General features: G+C 32.7%; 2 protein-coding genes across 3 annotated transcripts; both read left to right on the forward strand.

Moving 5' to 3' along the window:
* The first annotated feature begins 1,098 nt into the window (after positions 1–1,098).
* LOC142619112 (uncharacterized) lies at positions 1,099–7,644 on the forward strand. 2 transcript variants are annotated; one of them, XM_075792178.1, is made up of 7 exons: positions 1,099–1,487; positions 2,491–2,765; positions 4,936–5,151; positions 5,264–5,533; positions 5,735–6,004; positions 6,115–6,450; positions 6,633–7,644. In XM_075792178.1, the coding sequence occupies exons 1-7, from the start codon at positions 1,325–1,327 to the stop codon at positions 6,702–6,704; spliced, it is 1,602 nt and encodes a 533-aa protein (XP_075648293.1). In that variant the 5' UTR covers positions 1,099–1,324; the 3' UTR covers positions 6,705–7,644. The 2 variants fall into 2 exon arrangements, with proteins under 2 accessions (XP_075648293.1, XP_075648294.1); XM_075792179.1 differs by having other exon boundaries at positions 1,106–1,557.
* Positions 7,357–19,437, forward strand: LOC142620077 (uncharacterized). Its single transcript, XM_075793511.1, has 9 exons — positions 7,357–7,406; positions 7,839–7,898; positions 13,323–13,447; positions 14,315–14,586; positions 16,110–16,376; positions 16,476–16,781; positions 16,900–17,241; positions 17,339–17,689; positions 17,899–19,437. The coding sequence occupies exons 1-9, from the start codon at positions 7,357–7,359 to the stop codon at positions 18,031–18,033; spliced, it is 1,908 nt and encodes a 635-aa protein (XP_075649626.1). The 3' UTR covers positions 18,034–19,437.
* Positions 19,438–19,690: the final 253 nt, after the last annotated feature.

A 19,690-nucleotide genomic window follows, 5' to 3' on the forward strand; every position in this document is an offset into this window, starting at 1 on the left:
GGGTGGAGGGGATTTAGTCAATGACAATTAAATTTGCAGAGGAAAAATAACACAACTATTCAATCCGCATTAGACTTCAAAGCTTCTTTCTCGAGTAAGTTTCTTGATATTTCAATAAAGAAATACAAATTGACTTTTTTCCTACAATAAATTGAGTTTTGGGTTAATGGTTTTTATTTTTTATTTTTTTATGAGTTTTGGTTTAATGATGATTGTATAATTCTATATGTTGTGTGTGCTTTCTTTTCTATGAATTTCAATAATGTATGAATTGAGGATTTTAACATTTGGTTCATTAAGGGTTTTTTTTTTAAAAAAAATTTCTAAATTTCATCTTTATTTCATTATTTTGTTACTTTTTGTAATGAACTCATTACTACCAAAGTTCTATGATAATTATGGTATAATATATGTACAACATTCTCCAAAATTATCTTACATAAAACATTATAATATTATTCGTGCATCGCACGGGCAACTTACTAGTTATTATAAAAGAATTGATAGATTTGTTTCTGTTTGGATAACTTTTTTTTTGCTAGCTTATTTTACCATTTAGTTTATTTTTATTACTATTTATAGCTCCATTACACTTTTTGGTACTATTTATGGGTCTCACTAAATTATTTCAACTAATTTTTAGCTTTATCTATAGTACTTTCAGCAAAAAGTTTTTAATTTCAGTAAAATAAGCGAATTTCAAAGAATCTAGAACCATTTGGATATCGTCTGTTTTGCTGAAATTGAAAACTTATTGCTGAAAGTACTGTAGATAAAAGTGAAAGTTAGTTACAATAGTACAGTAGGACTTATAAATAATATTAAAAAGTGTAATAAAACTCATAAATAGTAACAAAATAAGCTGAATATTTTAATAGTAGCAAAAATAAGTTTATCCAAGCACACGCGTCGCAGTCCAAATTATATTTTAATCTTATAAAAAAATTAATATTTTAACTTGGTCACTGTATCAGACTTCTTTGAGAAGTTGATTCTCCCAAAAAATAAAAAGAAGACTTGTTTGAGAAGTTTGGTGGGAATAGCGTTGTTGATGAGTGGTGAGTACTATAAAGACAAGTAGACCAAGACTTTCCCACCAGGAAAAAAAGAAGACCAAGACAAACTGCATTCATTCTCTCTGTTCCTGTTTTCTTTCTTAGATAGTTTTTGAGTAAAGCCTTTACTGGGTTTCTCAGTAAAGCTTCCTGTGTGTGCGTGTGTTTCTGAGTAAAGCTTTTACTGGGTTTCTCAGTAAAGCTTCCTCTGTGTGTGTGTGTGTGTGTGTGAGTGTGAGGGTGTGAGGGTTTGAGCGCGCGCGCGTGTGATGGGAAAGTTGAGTTTGGATTTGCCACCTGGGTTCAGATTTAGTCCAACGGACAAGGAGCTCATCGAACGCTTCCTGAAGCGAAAGATCACAGGGAATGACAAAGATATTTACTTTGTTCCCGAAATTGAGTTTTATAAACTGGAGCCCTGGGATATACAGCGTAATCTTCTTATTTTTATTATCACACACCCACCTTCATTTCTTGGATATTGTGTACTTTGTTGTCAAAGGTAGGAATATGTTGTCTTTTTTTTTCCCTTGTCTTAGTTTGTTACTTGTTAATGTTAGAATTCTGTTGTAGATTGTTGCTTGTTATAGATTTTTTTTTTTATATGGTTAATTGTATCGGATTAATTAATCAAAACAGATGGTTACAGAGATCATATGGCAGCTACTTGAATCTACATGGACCCGCCACTTTTGGTCTATTATTCACGCTCAACAAGTTGTGAAATTGAGAGTGAAAATGAAAGTATTGTATTGTTTTTTTGTTTTCTGATCTTGGTGTAGTCTGGTTGGGTTCACGGAGTCTTAGCAATGAAAGGTTTTTTTTTTTTTTTTTGGACTGGCCTATTGGGCATAGGCATCTAGTTAGCGTTTTTTTTTTTTTTTTTTGATAAGGCGTTTTCTTATGTAAAGACTGATGCTTTCTTGGGCTGTGTTCCTCTGCTCTTGTATAGTTGTTTTTCCTACAGATTTACGTACCCAGAAAAAAAATTATTGAATTTTGGGTTAGTAGTATATCTTTTGTATAATTGTGACAAGAAGATTGATTTTTTATTTGTTTGACTACAAAGTATGATTTAGCACTTACTCAATATAATCATTTGATTTTGTTATTTTACATCTTGCATTTGTAACTCCTTTTATTAATTTTTCAGTATATTTATTTGTTATGTTGAATTTGGTAGTACTATTATTTTTTCAATTGTTTACTTTGATATCAAAAGTATGAATCACTGTTCGTAAGAACTTTTATATGACTTTCATTGCTTTGTGACTTTTTGGTCTTGCAACATAAATTTTGTAAGTACTAACATTTGCTTAGTATGCCCATATGAATATCTCATTGTTGAGCAAATAATTATATTTATAAATGCTTATATGAGTTTCTCATTTTGGTTGTCAAATTTTTGTGCTGAGTCTGGCTCTTTGGAATGTAGATATATGTGGGATAGATACAAAGGACCAAGAGTGGTTCTGCTTCAATCCACAGAGCCTGAATCAGAATGGGAATCGAAAGAACAGGACAACCATGGAAGGGTTCTATAAAGCAACTGGTAAAGATAGGGCAATCAAGTCCAGAGGGAGTTTAATTGGAATGAAAAAGACTCTAGTCTACCATAGAGGGCGTACTCCTAATGGAGAAGGGACCAAGTGGGTGATGCATGAATACCGCACAACCCAGGATGAGTTCGATGGAACACACCCTGGTCAGGTTGGCTTTTGCTTTTCAGTTTGTTTAATTGATGTGATATTGACCTGAAAGTTTTTCTTGATTGTTCAATAGAATTTTTGTTTTGTTTATTTTCCTTTTGTTTTTTGTGTTGATTTAAGATCGTTTTGCCTCCAACATCATTGGAGTTAACTTTAAAGAGGGTTGATTCAGTTAAAAATGGTTGTGGAAGATGTTAAATTTGCTAATTTTAAGTGAGAGTTAACATTCTTGCTGAATTAATGATCTCTTGATATGTTTTATTGGTGAATTAAGCAAGTTGTCCTTACTTTAAAAAGGTAGGCTGTTGGCTTTTATGATTCTCTTATAACTTAAGAATACGCAATTACTTGTATAACTTGCCAAACCTCTACTAATGGGATTAAATCTAAGGGCCATTTCCCCTCAACCCTGAAAGTCAGTTTTTTGAGCTTATTTTGGTCAGTTTCACACCAAAAAAAGAAAGCTTTTCCTTTTATCCTTTTTACTTAAAAAAAAAAAAAAAATTTTATAGAAATTAACGAAGTGAATCTAAACTCCACTTTATTGTGTGTTATGATTCTAAGGAGAAGTAAGAAGATGAGATAGTCTTATAAATAGTGTTAGTGTAGCTTCTGTGTTGTGTGTGAAAATCATAACACAATGCTTTGCCAAGTGCATTATTGGCAAGAACACCTTGATGTATTAGGGATTCTGGTTTTTTATGTTTGTGGTTGTGGTTGTGGTTGTGGTTATAATTCATATAATTAAAAGTAGATTTTGGTTGGGTACATTGCTACTCTATATATAGGACTATCACATCTCCTTACTTTTACTAATGTGGTATTTATCACTTATAATAGGAATTGACATGCCTCATTAAATTTGTTAGAATATGGCTCAAATTCGTATTCTGACTTGGTTTGGTTAAAATGATGTGGAATGAAAGTCAATTCCTTGTTAAAGAAGAATTTTGATATTTCTTATCCATTAAAGAAGGTACTCTTAATCCATAAAGAGTTAGATATTGCAATCTTATATAAAGACAGTGTTGCAAGAGATTGGTGGCTTTAACTCAAGAGATTGAGGAGAGGAGGAGACTATTAGAAGAACATGGAGTGGTTTTTCTGATCGTAAGTAGTCTAATGGTTTCTTTTGGATTGAACGACACCCTCACCTATGAATAGAGAATTTGTATTTTTTCTTAAGGTAAGAGCAACATTGGGCGTATTAAGTTTTGAGAATTCTAAGTTTCTCCTTGTCAATTGGTATTAAGAGTTTATTTTGGGAGTTATGGGATTTGTGATAGTCTGTTTGTGACATTTGTATGTGATTCTTGTGAGAGTATGCTAATTTGTTTGAGGTTTTGTTGAAGGTGGTTGTAATTCATAATGTTGATACTTGATAGTGGGTTTTGATTGGTGTTGTTGCTTGTGGATGTAGGCATGGAGTTAGCCAAACCATGTTAAATATGTTATTTTGTATGAGAATTATTTCTTTCTTTTCTTGCATGAATGTGCTTAAAGATAGGGGTAGCCCTATTGATGAAAAGATGAGGGAGAGTCGCTTAAGATAGTTTAGTTATGTTCAAAGGAGAGCTTCTAATGTACTAGTAAGAAAGAGTGAGTTGATCTAAGTTGAGGGAACAAAAAAAGGTAGAAGAAGACCAAAAATCACACTAGTAGAAGTTATAAAAAATGACATATCAATTAAGAGTGTAACAGAGAGTATGCCTTTAGATAGGGTAGAATGGACCCTAACTAATCTGTTGAGGATCCATACTTGACCTCCAAATTTTGGGACTAAGAATTTGTTTGTTTGTTTGTATGTTTTGTGAATGTGCTTCTATTAGTTAGCCCCAAATCACAATTTTTTTTTTAATTACTGTGGGATTTGAAAATTAATAAGTAAAATTTTAAACTATCCCCTCGCTGGACTCGAAACAAAATTTATGTAGATTCCTTTATCATTAGTTTGCTTTTGCTTTACTGAAGGTGCTTCCCTAAACTGACACCTATTATGTAACAAATGTCTTTGTTGGACAACCTCCTCTATTTCATTATTATTAGTTATAACATTTCTGACACATATTTGCATACTGTTATTTGGATTTTTGTGGAAACTCAATTTGTTGTGTATATCAAGCAATGATGTTATGTTCATCCAATTCACTTTGGTGCTTTACTTTATGCAGAAAGCCTTTGTCCTCTGCCGCTTATTCAATAATGAAGAAAAGAGTAACAAAGGTGGATCTGCAAAGTCCAAGCCAGCACTGGCTCCTCTATCTCCCGCATTCGAAGTGCAAGTTGAATCTCATCAAACAAGTATTCAATCTTGTTATTCTGAAATTTCTGATGAAATGATGTCTGATGTTGCAAAAAATCAAGCAGCAGAAGTGACATCTACTGAGGTGATAGGAACTTAGTTCATCATTAGACACTTTCTATGTTTTTATTTTTGGAATTGAGAGTATTATATATTAATCAAGTACTTATCTTGTGCACTCATATATCTTCCATCAGGTTGGTTTTAATCTGGACCAATCTTTGAATATGTTCGATGTCCTGTCCCCTGCGGACTCTCCACCAAGTTTGTCCCCCATCACTCCTGACGTTTTGATTCCCAATATCTCTGAGGATTCAACACTTATTAATCCTCCTAATAATCCAGATGAGTTCTTTCATAATACATCTTGCAGTCAAAATAATCTTGCTGTTGACAATGAGACCCTGAAAAACATGGCCTCTTTTAATGACAATGGGTCATGCAGTGGGTCAGATGCCAATGCACAGGTAAGTGAATACTCTCAAGTTATTGTTTATTATTTGTTCTTGCAAGTTTTTCCAGGATACTTTAAGTTGCATTAATTTGCACCCCAATGCTTGCTATACTCCTTTGTGGGTACAATTGTCATTATTATTATTATTTGGGGAATTAGAAGTGCAGATAACTAGTTATATGCTTATCTTGGTTAATCATTTTTCTTCCATCAGGTTGACCAGATAACTTCCGTTACACCTGCTGTTTCTTCTCCTACCATAGCCGAAGCTTCTCTTAATGAAGCAGAGTCTATGCTAGCACCAGCTTCAGTGCCTCAAGAATTAGGCAGTGGAGCTGACAATTATCCCCCAAGTTTTCGATTTTCTCCTGCGAAAAATTCTGATGGAATAATATCAAACACTAAAACACCCATTGAGTACAAGAACGATGGTTATAATACTTCTGTTGATAGAAATCAAGTGGAAGTAGTCGCATCTGATGAGGTGAGAAAGGATTTAAATTCAAGCATAAAAGAAATTTATCTGCCAGGGTAGTTAACTGGTTTAGTACCTATCTTATTCATTTATATTTCTAACATCAGGTTGATTTGCAGGTGGAGGCATGCTCGAATATATTCTCCATCTCAGCAGAGCCACTAGTTAGCAACATGTATTCCCCATTTCACTCTCAAGTGCAAGCAGAGTTATATTCTTCTTGCACCTATCACCCTTCCACCAATGATCGTCATTGGGGGGTGTGTGACCAATATGGCACAAATGAGCCAGATCCCATTATCTCTAAGTACTGGGATTCAATTTATAAACCAGATGTGTACTTTTGTAACGCATATTTGGGTCAAAATAATCTTGCTGTTGAGGAGGAGACCCTGAAAAACATGGCCTCTTTTTTGGACAATGGGTCATGCGGTGGGTCAGTGGCCAATGCACAGGTACATCAAAACTGTCAAGATGTTTATTATTTTATCTTGCAAGTTTTTCCAGGATATTTTAATTTGTGTTAATTTGCACCTCAAGACTTATTATACTCCTTTGTGGGTACATTTTTACTTGTTCAAAGTGGTTTATTTTTGTCTTTTGAAAATTAACCTTGCATTGTTTTTATGTACAACAGTTCGAACAAGAGTATCAAGGTTTGGTGAGGTTTGAAGAGATCATCAAGCCAAAGGTTTCATCATCTGTGTGAGGGTCTTCGGAACTGATCATAGGATTGAAGATCATAAAATTCTACAACTAAAAAAACGTCAATGATTTAGATAGATCAATAATTAGTAATATTAAAGACAAGGCTAAAATCAGAAGAATTATTTATCTTTCTAGGAAAGAACTTATAAGAAGAAAAGTTTTTCCTCAGAAAGAATAAAAGAATTTTTAATACTCTTTGGAAACAAAGCTATAAAATTCAAAAGAATACTCTCTGTTTTTTGAAGCCAAAAGAATATTGTTTCTTAAAAGGTTCAAAACAAAGTTTAAATATTCTTTGAAGACAAAGCTAAAATTCAAAGATTTATTAATATTCGCTGAAGTCTAGTATGTATCGTTACGTTCCTCCAAAATTCTGGGGATTTTGCTGAAAATGGGAGCTCTTCCTCCTCCCACTTACATTTGCAAACATTCTCCAAAGTCTCTTTTGAAGAGTTTCTCTCTTTTTCAACTCAAACAGACTTGGACTTATAGCCTTTTCCAGGTCAAACAGAGTTAATGGTCTTCTACTCTTGGAAGACTCTAATTGCGGTATAAATCGTTGACGTTTTAGAATAGTAGAATTATGAGATTCAAGATCCTGATCAAGTTTTTAAAAACATCCAGACAGACTCCGTTACAGAGACAATAAAACTATGGTAGATTACTGTACCGTCACTTCTGTGTATAAAGTTGATGAGCACTGGTAATGCATCCTCAGTTGCTGGTAATGTGAATGAATTCTATATGTATATAATGAATTAAGCTATCGTTTGAAATCAGTGAGAGGATTTGGCAACTACAAATTTGGAGCAAGGCTTCATTGTTGTTAAATCTGTATGCAGTGTGAATTATGTTCAACTGTACTGATAATTGTATACTTTCTGTAAACATGTAACGATATGTACTCTTTAAGTCAACCGATGATTTTCGTTAGTGTTATCATCTTTAATGTTTGAAATGGTTAAAATTTGTTTGCTGAAAATGTGGTTGTTTTTAAGATGCTTCTGTGTGTTTAGACAAGAAGAATGCATGAAAACAGAAATCAAGTGGAGATAGAATTGAAGCATCTACAATGAAAAAGGCTAAATGTACACAGGATTGGATTGAGTGACATTGTACAGCCTCCAGATTGAAGGTTTCATAATCAGGTGCATTCGGCTTATAATCCAGTAGTTAAATTCAGGAATTTCTTCAGGTAAAGCTTTAATGGTTGTTGACATTCAATGTTTTATTATTAGTGTTGCTATATTGTAAGTGCATGTATTGTTTCAGAATATTCAATAAATATTCTTACATAGATTCCTGAAAATAGATGTAGTTTGGTTAACGGCTGCTCAGAATTTTTACATCAATTTAATGAATTTTCAAATCACATATTACAGTAAGCAACAGTAGTTAGTAATCTTTCTTTGTAAGGGCCCATTTACAACCTATGTTTTACTTCTAAAATAGAGTGTTAAGACTAAGTGAAGCTAAAACTTTCTTTTTGATTTAGAGGATTTTCCTCAATATGGAAAACCTTATAATCTGATCTAGAATCTTTCTCTACCTTCGTTCTTTTACTTCTTATAGGATCTAATTTAAAATTTTCTTGTGTCTGTAAAGGAGAAGCAGAAGAATAATGTTGTGATAAAATATTTTATTGAACTTTTGTACTCCCTACTTTTTTTCATCAAGAAAAATAGCACCACCTTATTCTGAAGTTATATTATGTTCAATGTCCAAAAATCTATAGGTTGTCCAACAAATTGTATAACTAAGAAAAACAGAGTTAATAGCTAATTCCTATTTAGAATGTTTTAGGATCTGTAAGACTTATATCAGCCAGACAACCACACACTCTTAGGGTAATTTTGTATACTTTTTATTTTGCTAAAACTGAAAAATTATTGTTAAAAGCATTGTAAATAGATGTAAAAATTAGTTGAAATAGTTCAGTGAGGCTCATAAATAGTGTCAAATAGTGCAATGAGGCCATAAATAGTAGCAAAAATAAGCTGAATAGTGAAATAATTTTCATTTTTTATTCTAACTCAAACGCACACTTAGGATATGTTTAGATATTGTTTATTTTGTTGAAACTAAAAAATTATTGTTAAAAGTACTGTAAATAAAGGTAAAAATTGAAATAGTATAGTGGGGTCATAAATAGAGCCAAAAGTGCATGAGGCCTATAAATAGTAGCAAAAATAAGCTAAATAGTAAAATATTTATTTTTCATCTTGACCCAAACGCACACTTCGTATTCATTTGGATACTATTGAAACGTAATGTGTCTGCGTTTTAGTTTTCTTTTTCTTTTTTTTTTTTCTTTTTTTTTTTCTTTCTTTCTTCATAGAGAAGCTTGTTTCATTGTTGTTCAGTGGGTCTTGTGCATTGTTTATGGGATCCACAAATTTTTTCAGGAACTTTTTTATTAAAAATGAGTCTCATGGCACTATTCACACATTTAAAAATTATTTTGCTACATTGTTTTAGAATTCGTTTGGATACCGTTTATTTTGCTGAAAATTAAAAATAATAAAAATAAAATAAAAATGTTACTGTTCACAAAATTTTTACTGTTCATATGCTTAAATGCACTGTCCATGGACAATGAACAGTGCAAGAGGCGCAAAGGAAACGCAAAACGTGAGCTTATCCAAATGCTCACTTAGTGAACGTTTGGATAGCGGCAATCGTCCAACGTTTTGCGTGTGGGTCTCGTGCACTGTTCACGGGACTCACAAACCTCTTTTTTCAACAAAACTTTTATTAAAAATAGATCTCACGGTATTATTTACATATTTAATAATTTTTTGCTACAGTGTTTTTAGTTTCAGCAATAAGCGGTATCTAAACAGACTCTTAATGTACGTTTGGGAATCAATTAAATATTAAAATTATTTTACTGTTTAGCTTATTTTTGCTACTATTCATGGGTCTCACTGCACTTTTTGATATTATTTATGGGTCGCATTGTACTATTTCAACTAATTTTTACTTTTATATACAGTACTTTTAGTAATAACTAGTGGATGTCCCGCGCGATGCGCGTGTTCGTTATTAGTTATTTTATAATACTCATGTGTATTATAATGTTTGGAAAATTAATTTCAATCATGTATTATACATCACTAAAATAATGAATGAAAAAAAAATGTAACACAATATATCCATAAGTAACAATAATTAATTAGACTCTAAAAATGTTACTACATGCCCTTTTTGTTTGATCACGTGTACATGCATATAATTCTTACATTTGACTGTTTCCAATATAAATTTTTTTATTATTTCATTTTCTTTTTTAAGAAGTATTTATTTATTTTTTTAAAGAAAACACATGAACTTTTGAATTCTAAACATCTAAGATTTAAGGTTTCTAATTCTTAAAACTAAATATACATGTGAAGAGATTAAAAAAAAAACAATAATTGAACAGAGAAATGTAAACTTATACCATTTCGTATCTTAAGTTTAATTATACTTACATCTAAGTCCCTTAATCACTTACAAATATTAAACACTTTCAAAAAATATAAATAAAAACAAAAAAACACATATCTTTTAGAAACCCCATATGTTGTGAAAGCATTGTATCAAGTTTTGATAATGTTGTTAAGGAGTTTAGAGCATATGCACCTGAAACCAAAAGCAATTTCATACTCTTTTGACACTAATTTCTCACTCTTTGTCTCTCTATCTCTCCAGTCTTATTTTTCTTTTGGCCTTTTGATATTTTGTGAAACTGGAATATATAAAAGAACATGAAAACTAACATTGAATGGAGAAAACCTTTTATTTATTAAATTAATGAAATTAAAAGTGGAAGAGTTCAAGAAGTTGAAAAAGGGAGTAGAACCAAATCATTAATTTTCTACATTTATGGCTTAAACTAATCATTGCTAAGAAGATAAGAGGTGAAAAGCTAAATGAAAAAGTACTCATACAAAGCGCCACGTGGCAGAACCTCATGCACTTCTGCATGAGGTCTCTGCTTTTATATATATATTGATTTTTTAATTTTAGCAAAATAAGCGTTATCTAAACACACCCTTAGGTGTGGTTTGGATAGCTGGAATGCAGCGCGTTTTGCGCATCTGCGTTTTTTTTTTTCTTTTTTTCTTTCTGGAGAGCGCTTCTTGCACTGTTCATGGATAATGATCTAAAATAAGCGAATTTCAATTATTATAATTTTACTATACTTTTTGGTACTATTCATGAGTCTCACTATATTATTTCAGCTTACTTTTACTTTAATCTACAATACTTTCAGCTAAAAGATTTCAATTTCAATAAAATAAGCAAATTTCAAACAAATTTTTAAATGATCTAAAATTTGGTTTATGCTCCTTCCACAACTCAAAAGGTTTGATTTTAGTTTTCTTACTTGGAACCCTATTTAAAACATGACAATTGACAAGAAATTGATATTGCTTCTACCCAAAGGTTTAAGAGAGCATTTGATTCTATTCGTATAGCATTTGTTAATCCAATTAGAGAAATTTTTTCTTTCAAGCAAGCCATTAGAAGTAGGTGAGTATGGTTGAGTAATTTTATCGATAATTCCTAAGACTTATCAAATGAGTTAAATCCAATAGATTCATACTCTTGGCCTCTATTACTTCTATATCTTCTGAATTAATTTTCAACTTGTTTAAGATATTCTTGGAATTTTATTCAAAACCATCACTCTTATTTTTTTCAACAAATAAACAGTCGTTTACCTAAAAATAAATCATAAATCGAAGTGATAAAGTGTCTATCTGCATTATAGTGTGAATGAATTCAAGAGCAAAAGAACTTTTCAGTGAGCGTTTGCATGTGAAGCCTTGAAATACATATAGAATGGATATGGACCATATGGTGTGTTTAGCCACAAAAAAAAAAAAAAAAGATATTAGGATATAATAAGTTTTTTTTTTTATATAAATCTTATACATTGAGATATCTTCTATATTAAAAAATAAACCTTTTAAATAGATCTATCCTAAACAATAATCTAGATATGCATTTATTACATTGATTTAGTGAAACCAATTATATTTTTGTGAACATATTGGTTTGTGAATTTGTTCTAATACATTTATCAATTGTTTTATATAATTGGAGAGGATATTAAAATGACTTTTTTTAATATACTATGATTGATTGACTAATTTGAACTTATCCAATATATATATATATATATGTATGTATGTATGTATGTATGTATTTTTTTTTTTTGAGGAACAACATTTTTTTTTATAACATTGTATACTCACATTTTATGAAACACATATATGTTATATTAAGTTTAAATTATTATATAAATATAATATTTATATTATTGAAGCTTAAATTTTAAGGTAATGTTTAGAATATTTATCATTTTTACTACTTTTTTAAGGGGCTATGTCTCTAATTTTTAATAAATATTTTGTTTGTAATTTTTAGCCCAAAGCTAAAGAGTTTGGTCTAAGTAGAATTAAATTTATATTTTTCTACTCAAAGATTATGAAAAAAATATATATACATATTTAGGCCAAAAACTAAAAAGACAACCTAAGAAAAAACAATTTATGGCATAGTTTGTTCAAAATGGACTGAATGAATCAAAGTAAACTGTATAGGATCGAAACGTATTGAAATAGAATAGATCAAATTGGAAACGTATTGAAATAGAATAGATCAAATTGGATCGAAATGCTACTTGACGTGGCTTAAAAAGAGTTTAACAACAAATGATATACTTCAGGCTAATAACAATAATCACGTACTATACTAAGTATTAACCTCTTATAAAAAAAAATTGTAAAATAGTTTAACATTTGTCCTTAAATATAATATTAACAGATGGATGCAGAAAACTTCTACCACCAGGTCCACCACGACCTATACTAGTGATAATAACAAACAATTGATAGACGAGGAATCTAGAACCTCAAGAAAAAATTGAGTCCAAAATTATTATTTAACTTGTTTACTGTATGAAACTTGTTAGACAAGTATTCAAAAAAAAATAAATTTAATTCAAAAATTTTAGGGACACACACCTTTAGTTTAAGACGTGTGAATTCTGTCCGACAGTCAAGTTGGAAAAAATGCATGCAAAAGTCACAACTTGTTGGACAAGTTGTGCTGACGACATTGAAGCAAGGCGTGGACTCACCTTTACCTAACAAGTAGTAAGGACGAATATGTGTGTCCAAAAGTCACAACTTGTTAGATAAGTTAAACTGATGATATGAGAAGCCCAAGACCTCCTCACAACTGAGCTCATTTTCTTCTGTGCTCAGGTTTTCCGTTATGGATTTTAAGAGCAGAGCCTGTCTAGTGTTTGATTCCTAGTATCTTTCTTTCTTCTAAGTTTCTCAGTGAGGCTTTTACTGGGTTTCTCAGTAAAGCTTCATCTGTGTGTGTTTGTGCGAGGGAAGTGTTGAGTTTGGAATAGCTTTCTTTCTTAGATAGTTTCTCAGTAAAGCTTTCTCTGGCTTTCTCAGTAAAGCTTCTTAGAAAGTTTCTCTGTAAGCTTTTCTCTTTTTTTCTCACTAAAACTTTTTCTGGGTTTCTCGGTAAAGCTATCTGTGTGTGTGTGTGTGTGTGTGTGTGAGTGTGTGATGGAAAAGCTGAGTTTGGATTTGCCACCTGGGTTCAGATTTAGTCCGACGGACAAGGAGCTCATCGAACTCTTCCTGAAGCCGAAGATTACTGGGAATGATGAAGATATTTACTTTGTTCCTGAAGTTGAGTTTTATAAACTGGAGCCCTGGGATTTGCAATGTAATCTTCTTATTTTTATTATCACACACCCACCTGCATTTCTTGGAAATTTATTACTTTGTTTTGAAAGATAGGAAAGTGTTTTTTTTCCTTGGATTAGTTTGTTAATTGTTGTTGGAATCATGTTGTAGATTGTTGCTTGTTTTGTGTGCTTTTTATAGATTTTTTTTCCTGGACAAGTGTATTAGATTAATTGATCAAAACAGATGGCTACAGAGATCATGGCAGCTACCTGATTCCATATTCCAGTCCTAACAGTGTGTGTGTTTTCTGGTATGTTGTGTTAGATATGCAAGGTGTTTTTCTTTTGTTTATTCTCGTATAACTGATGCTTTCTTGGGGCATCTTCCTCTGCTCTTTGTATAGTTATTTTTCTTCTTTAATACATTTACTTCCCCAGAAAGAAAAAAATTGATATAATTTTTGTTGGTGGTTTCTCTTTTGCATAATTGTGACAAGAAAGTTAATTTTCTTAATTTTTTTTTTGTTTGAATTCAAAGTAATGATTTTAGCACTTACTCAATTTGAACATTTGATTTTCTTATTTTAGACCTTGAATTTTATTTTTATTTTTATTTTTTTGATGGTACTATTAGTTTCCCTTTTTGTTAACTTTGATAACAAAATTTAAAAATCACTCTTTGTAAGAATTTTTGTTTGACTTTCATTTTGATCTTGCAACTGAAATTTTGTAAGTAGTACGTTTGCTTCTATGCCCGTATAATTGTTGATCAAATAATAGTATAGATACTTTACTTTCTTGTTTATCTCATTGTTGATTAAATAATAGTATATATACTTATGTGATGTGAGTTTCTCATTTTGTTTGTCAAAATTTTATGCTGAGTCTGGGTTTTTTGACTGTAGATAAATCTGGGATAGATACAAAGGACCAAGAGTGGTTCTTCTTTGCTGCACAAAGCCTGCAGCATCAGAAAGGGAAGGGGAGGAATAGGAAAACCGAGAAAGGGCACTGGAAAGTAACTGGTAATGATAGGGAAATCAAGTCCGAAGGAAAAGTGATTGGAATGAAAAAAACTCTGGTCTTCCATATAGGTCGTTCTCGTAAAGGGACTAAGTGGGTAATGCATGAGTACCGCACAACCCTGAAGGACCTTGATGGAACACACCCTGGTCAGGTTGGCCTTCTCTATTCAGCTTGTTTGATTGATGTGATATTGACCTGAGATTTTTTGTTGATTACTCAACGGAGTGTGTGTCTGTGTTTTTTGATTTAAGATCGTTTTGCCTAAATCATTGGAGGTATCTTTAAAAGAGGATTGATTCAATTAAAAATGATTGTGAAAGCTGTTAAATTTGTTAAATATAACTGAGTGAACATTGTTGATGAGTTAGTGTGTGTTTGGCCCCAAATTAAAAAGCCAGCTTATTTTACTATTTAACTTATTTTATTTTACCGTTTAACTTGTTTTTGCTACTATCAATGGCCTCACGGCACTTTTTCAGCTAATTTTTAACTTTATCTATAATATTTTCAGCAAAAAGTTTTCAGTTTCAGCAAAATAAGCGGATCTCAAACAGACCTTTTTTGATCTCCTGATATGTTTAATTGGCGAATTAAGAGAGTTATCCCTACTTTAAAAAGGTAAGTCTTTTGGCTTATATGTTTCTCCTATAAATTCAGAATACACTATTACTTGTGCAAAGTCAGTTTTTTGTGCTTAATTTACCAGTTTTCATACCAGAAAAGCCTCCATCACCAACACCAACACCACCACCACCACCACCCCCCCCCCCCCCGGCCTTTCTGTGAAAAAATAATTTTAATTTTAAAATTCTTTATGGCAATTAGCAAAGTGCATGTAAATGCACGCTTAGCGTGTCTGGCCAAAAGGGAAACTCACTAAGTGTGCATCTAGAATGAGGTTTTATTGAGGAGAGGAGGAGACTCGGAAAAATAGGGAGTCAGTTTTTTTCAAAAAGTAGTTTGATGGTTTCTTTTGGGTTGAACGAGACTCCCATGTATGAATTGAGAATTTGTTTGTTTTGTTAATGTAAGAGCAACATTGGGTGTATCAAGGTTTTGAGATTGTGAGTGTCTTGTATATGAGTTTGTCAATTAATATTAAGAGTTTGTTTTGGGTGTAATAGGATTTGGGATGGTTTGTGTTTGTGACATTTGCGTGTGATGCTTGTGAGAGTGCTAATTTTTTTTGAGGTTTCATTGAATGTGGTTGTAATCCATATTGTTCATAGTGAATTTTGATTGGGGTTGTAGCTCATGGACTTAAGCATGGAATTGACGGAACCATGCATATTATTGTTATCTTGTACTTTTTTTTAAAAATTGTTTGCATGAATGTGCTTCCACTAGCTGCAAATCACAACTTTTTAATCACTGAGGGATTCTAAAGCCAATAATGAAAATTTTAAAATATACTCTCACTGGACTGAAATTTTTTTTTTATGTACATGCCTTCATCATGGTTTGCTTACCAAAGTGGCTTCCCTAAATGGACACCTATTATACATCTAATGGCTTTGTATGACAATCTCCTCTATTTCATTATTATTAGTTATAACATTTCTGATATGTATTTACATACTGTTATATGCATCTTTGTGGTATTTCAATTTGTAGTAAATATCAGGCAATGACGTTACATTCATCCGATTCATTTGGGTACTTAAAATTATGCAGAAGGCCTTTGTGCTTTGTCGTTTATTCAATAATGAAGAAAAGAGTAACAAAGGTGGACCTGCAAAGTCTAAGCCAGCACTGGCTCCTGTATCTCCTGCATTGGAAGTGCAGGCTGAAACTTATCAAACGAGTAATCAATCTTGTTATGCTGAAATTTCTGATCAAATGATGCCTGATGCTACAGAACCTGTTCAGTGTAACAATCACAGAGACTATCATAATGAAGATGTTGCAGAAAATCAAGTGGCAGAAGTGACATCTTCGGAGGTGATAGGACACTTTCTATGTTATTTATTTATTTTGGAATTGAGGAGTATAGTAAATTAATCAAGTACTTATCTTGTGCACTCATGTGTCTTTCGTCAGGTTGATTTTAGTAAGGATATGGAGCATCTCTTGCGTATGTTCTATGTCCCGTCTCCAGGGGACTCCCCATCAAGTTTACCTCCCAACACTTCAGGTGTTTCAACTCCTATCACTGTCAAATCTTCTTGTGAAGCAAGGCAATCTGAACCAACATTGGCTCCAGCGTCTCAAGCATTTCCAGAGCAAGTTGAAAAACATCTTATTAATTGCAGAACAAGATTTGACATTGTAGCACCCTTTGCATGTAGCAATAGTTATAGTGAGTACGCTACAGAAAATCAGGTGGCAGAAGTCAAAGCTACAGAAGTGAGAAAATATTTTACTTTCATCTTAAAAAAGTTTTTATTATCATTAAATTGTGGGAATTAATAGTGCAGAAAACTAATTTTACTCTTATCTTGGTTATCCATGTTTCTTCTATCAGTTTGAGCTGGAAATGGAGGAAGCACTCAAAATGTTCTATGCCCATCCACCAGAGCCATTAGATTGCAACTTTTTCTCCCCGTCAACTTTAACCCCCGTTGCACCTGCTGTGTCATTTCCTACCACAGTTAAAGCTTCTCTTGAAGAAGCACGGTCTATGCCAGCACCAGCTTCAGTGTCTACAGAATTAGGCAGTGAAGCTGAAAATTATCCCACGAGTTTTCAACGTTTTCCTGCAGAAAAGTCTGATGGAATTATATCGAACACTATAGCACCCATTGAGTACAATGGTTATAACACTTATGTTGGAAAGGATAAAGTGGCAGAAGTAGCATCTGATGAGGTGAGAAAGGAATTAAATTCAAGCATAAAATAATTTCTATCATCCAAGTGTAGGTTAACTAGTTAAGTACCTATCATATTCATTTTTCTAACTACAGGTTGATTTGCAGTTGGAGGCAGGCTGGAATATGTTGGGTGTCTCGTCAGAGCCACTAGGTTGCAACATGTTATACCCATTTCACTCGCAGATGCAAGAAGAGTTAGGTTCTTCTTGCAGCTCTTACCCTTTTCCCAATTACTTAAATAGTGGTCATTGGGGGGTACATCACGAATATGGCACAAATGAGCCAGCTCCCAATATCTCCGAGTCCTGGGGTCTGACTCTTGGTAACCGTGTTGACTGCTTGCATAACAAGTCGTCTAGCAGTCAAAATAGTCTTGCGTTTGATAATGAAACCCTGATAAACATGGTCTCTGCTAAGGACAATCTTGCAGATGCCAATGCAAGGGTAAGTGAAAACTCTCAAGATAGTGTTTATTAATTAATGTTGCAAGTTTTTCCAAGAAATTTTAAGTTGTTTTAATTTGCTGCTCAAGACTTTTTATACTCCTTTAGGGATTACTTTTTGGATTTTTGGATATGGTTTTATTTGTGTCTTTATCTTCAGATAAATTGGTCTTCTAAGATCTAACCTTGCATTGTTGTTATGTACAACAGATTGAGCTAGAGCATCAAGATTTGGTGTGGCTTGACGAGATCATCAATCCAGAGGTTTCTTTGGGGTTGTTAAAATCAGCATCATATAAAGAATCTATTGGAAGGTCTTCGGATCAGATCATAGGTTCGGATTGAAGATCATAAAATTTTACAATTAAAAAGTGTCAATGATTTAGGTACAGAAAATAATATTAGTATTACTTCTAAACAAAGCTAAAAATCAGAAGAACTATTTATCTTTCTGAGAAAGAACTTATCAAAAGAATAAGTCTTTTTCAGAAAGAGTAAAAAAAATTCGATACTCTTTGAAGACAAAACTGTAATTCAAAAGAAACTTAGTCTTTCTTAGGGTAAGGCTTGGGTGGAGTGCGTCCTATGCACTGGATCCGAAATGGTGTGGGCATGTTACTGCATCGTATTGGGTGACCCAAGCCACTTAAAAATTGCAAACATTTTTCAAACTGTACTCAAAACAATTCAATATTTTTCGACTCAAACAGACCTATAGTCTTTTTCAAGTCAAACAAAATTATGGTCTCTTACAAACCACAAACCCATGATCTTTTACATTCATAATCCTAAGCCTCCTTACAACTCAAACAGACCTAGAATCATGGCTACTTGGGTTGTTTATCTCACGGATTTAGATCCGTAGCTGTTGTACCATGCAATTACCATTTGCTGTGACATGCAAAAGTTAACATGGTAAAAGTTTCAAAAATTAAAATGATAATAAAATGATAAAAGGTTATCTTCTTTACCATCTTAATTTTTACATCTCACAACCAAGTGGTAATTGCATGGTGGTCCAAATCCCTCCCTTGCCTTGCCTCTAAAACAAGTCCTCATTTCAGCTCCATGTTGAATTTAATGGTTTCTTTAAAAGTACCCAATCTGGGTTGGGATTTTAATAAATCATGTGCTTAAAAAAACTTCTAATTGAGATTTAAATCATTGACATTTTATATTTGTAGAATTGTGAGATTTAAGATCTGGTTGAGATTTTTACAGCCCCTAAACTCTGTTACGGAGTGAAACAAGTACAATTGATTACTGTACGGTCACTTCTGTGTATAACGCAATTTTTATTTATATTAGTTGGATGTACCAATATAAAATAGTGGTTCGATTCACTCCCATGTGAGAGGAGTGTGATATATCCGGGTGATAAAAAATACCTTCTTGTGTATGATGTTGAGGAGCACTGGACAACTTTGGTGTTCTTACAGAGAGAAACCCTACAAGTGCAATACATCCTCATCTGCTGCTGTTTTGAACCAACTCTATGTATATATACTGAATTAAGCCATTGTTTGGAATTAGCATAAGGATTTGGAAACTTCAAAATTGGACTAAGACTCTGTTATTGATAAATTTGTGTACAGTGTGATTTATGTCCAACTGTACTGATAATTGTTTACTTTCTGCAGACATGTCATGAAATGTACTCATTAATGTTTGGGATGGTTAGTGTTATCATCTTAGTAGTGCTACCGGCACAACATTTTTACAACAATTTTGCAATTTTGTTGTCGCTTAGATTCTGTTGTGAAAATGTTATATCCTTAGCAGCTTAGCTTTATTGTTTCATCTTGAATGTTTAGGATGATTACAAAAATTTTGCTGGAATGCGGGTGTTTGAGATGCTTGTGTGTTTAGACGAGAAGAATGCATGAAAACAGAAATCAGAGATAGGGTCAAGCTGGAATTGAACCATGTACAATGAAAAAGGTTAGTGTACACAGGATAGGAATGAGTAACAACGTCCAGGACCTCCAGGTTGAGGGTGCTA

Source organism: Castanea sativa, chromosome 12 (assembly GCF_040712315.1).
Source record: "Castanea sativa cultivar Marrone di Chiusa Pesio chromosome 12, ASM4071231v1".
Classification (NCBI taxonomy): domain Eukaryota; kingdom Viridiplantae; phylum Streptophyta; class Magnoliopsida; order Fagales; family Fagaceae; genus Castanea; species Castanea sativa.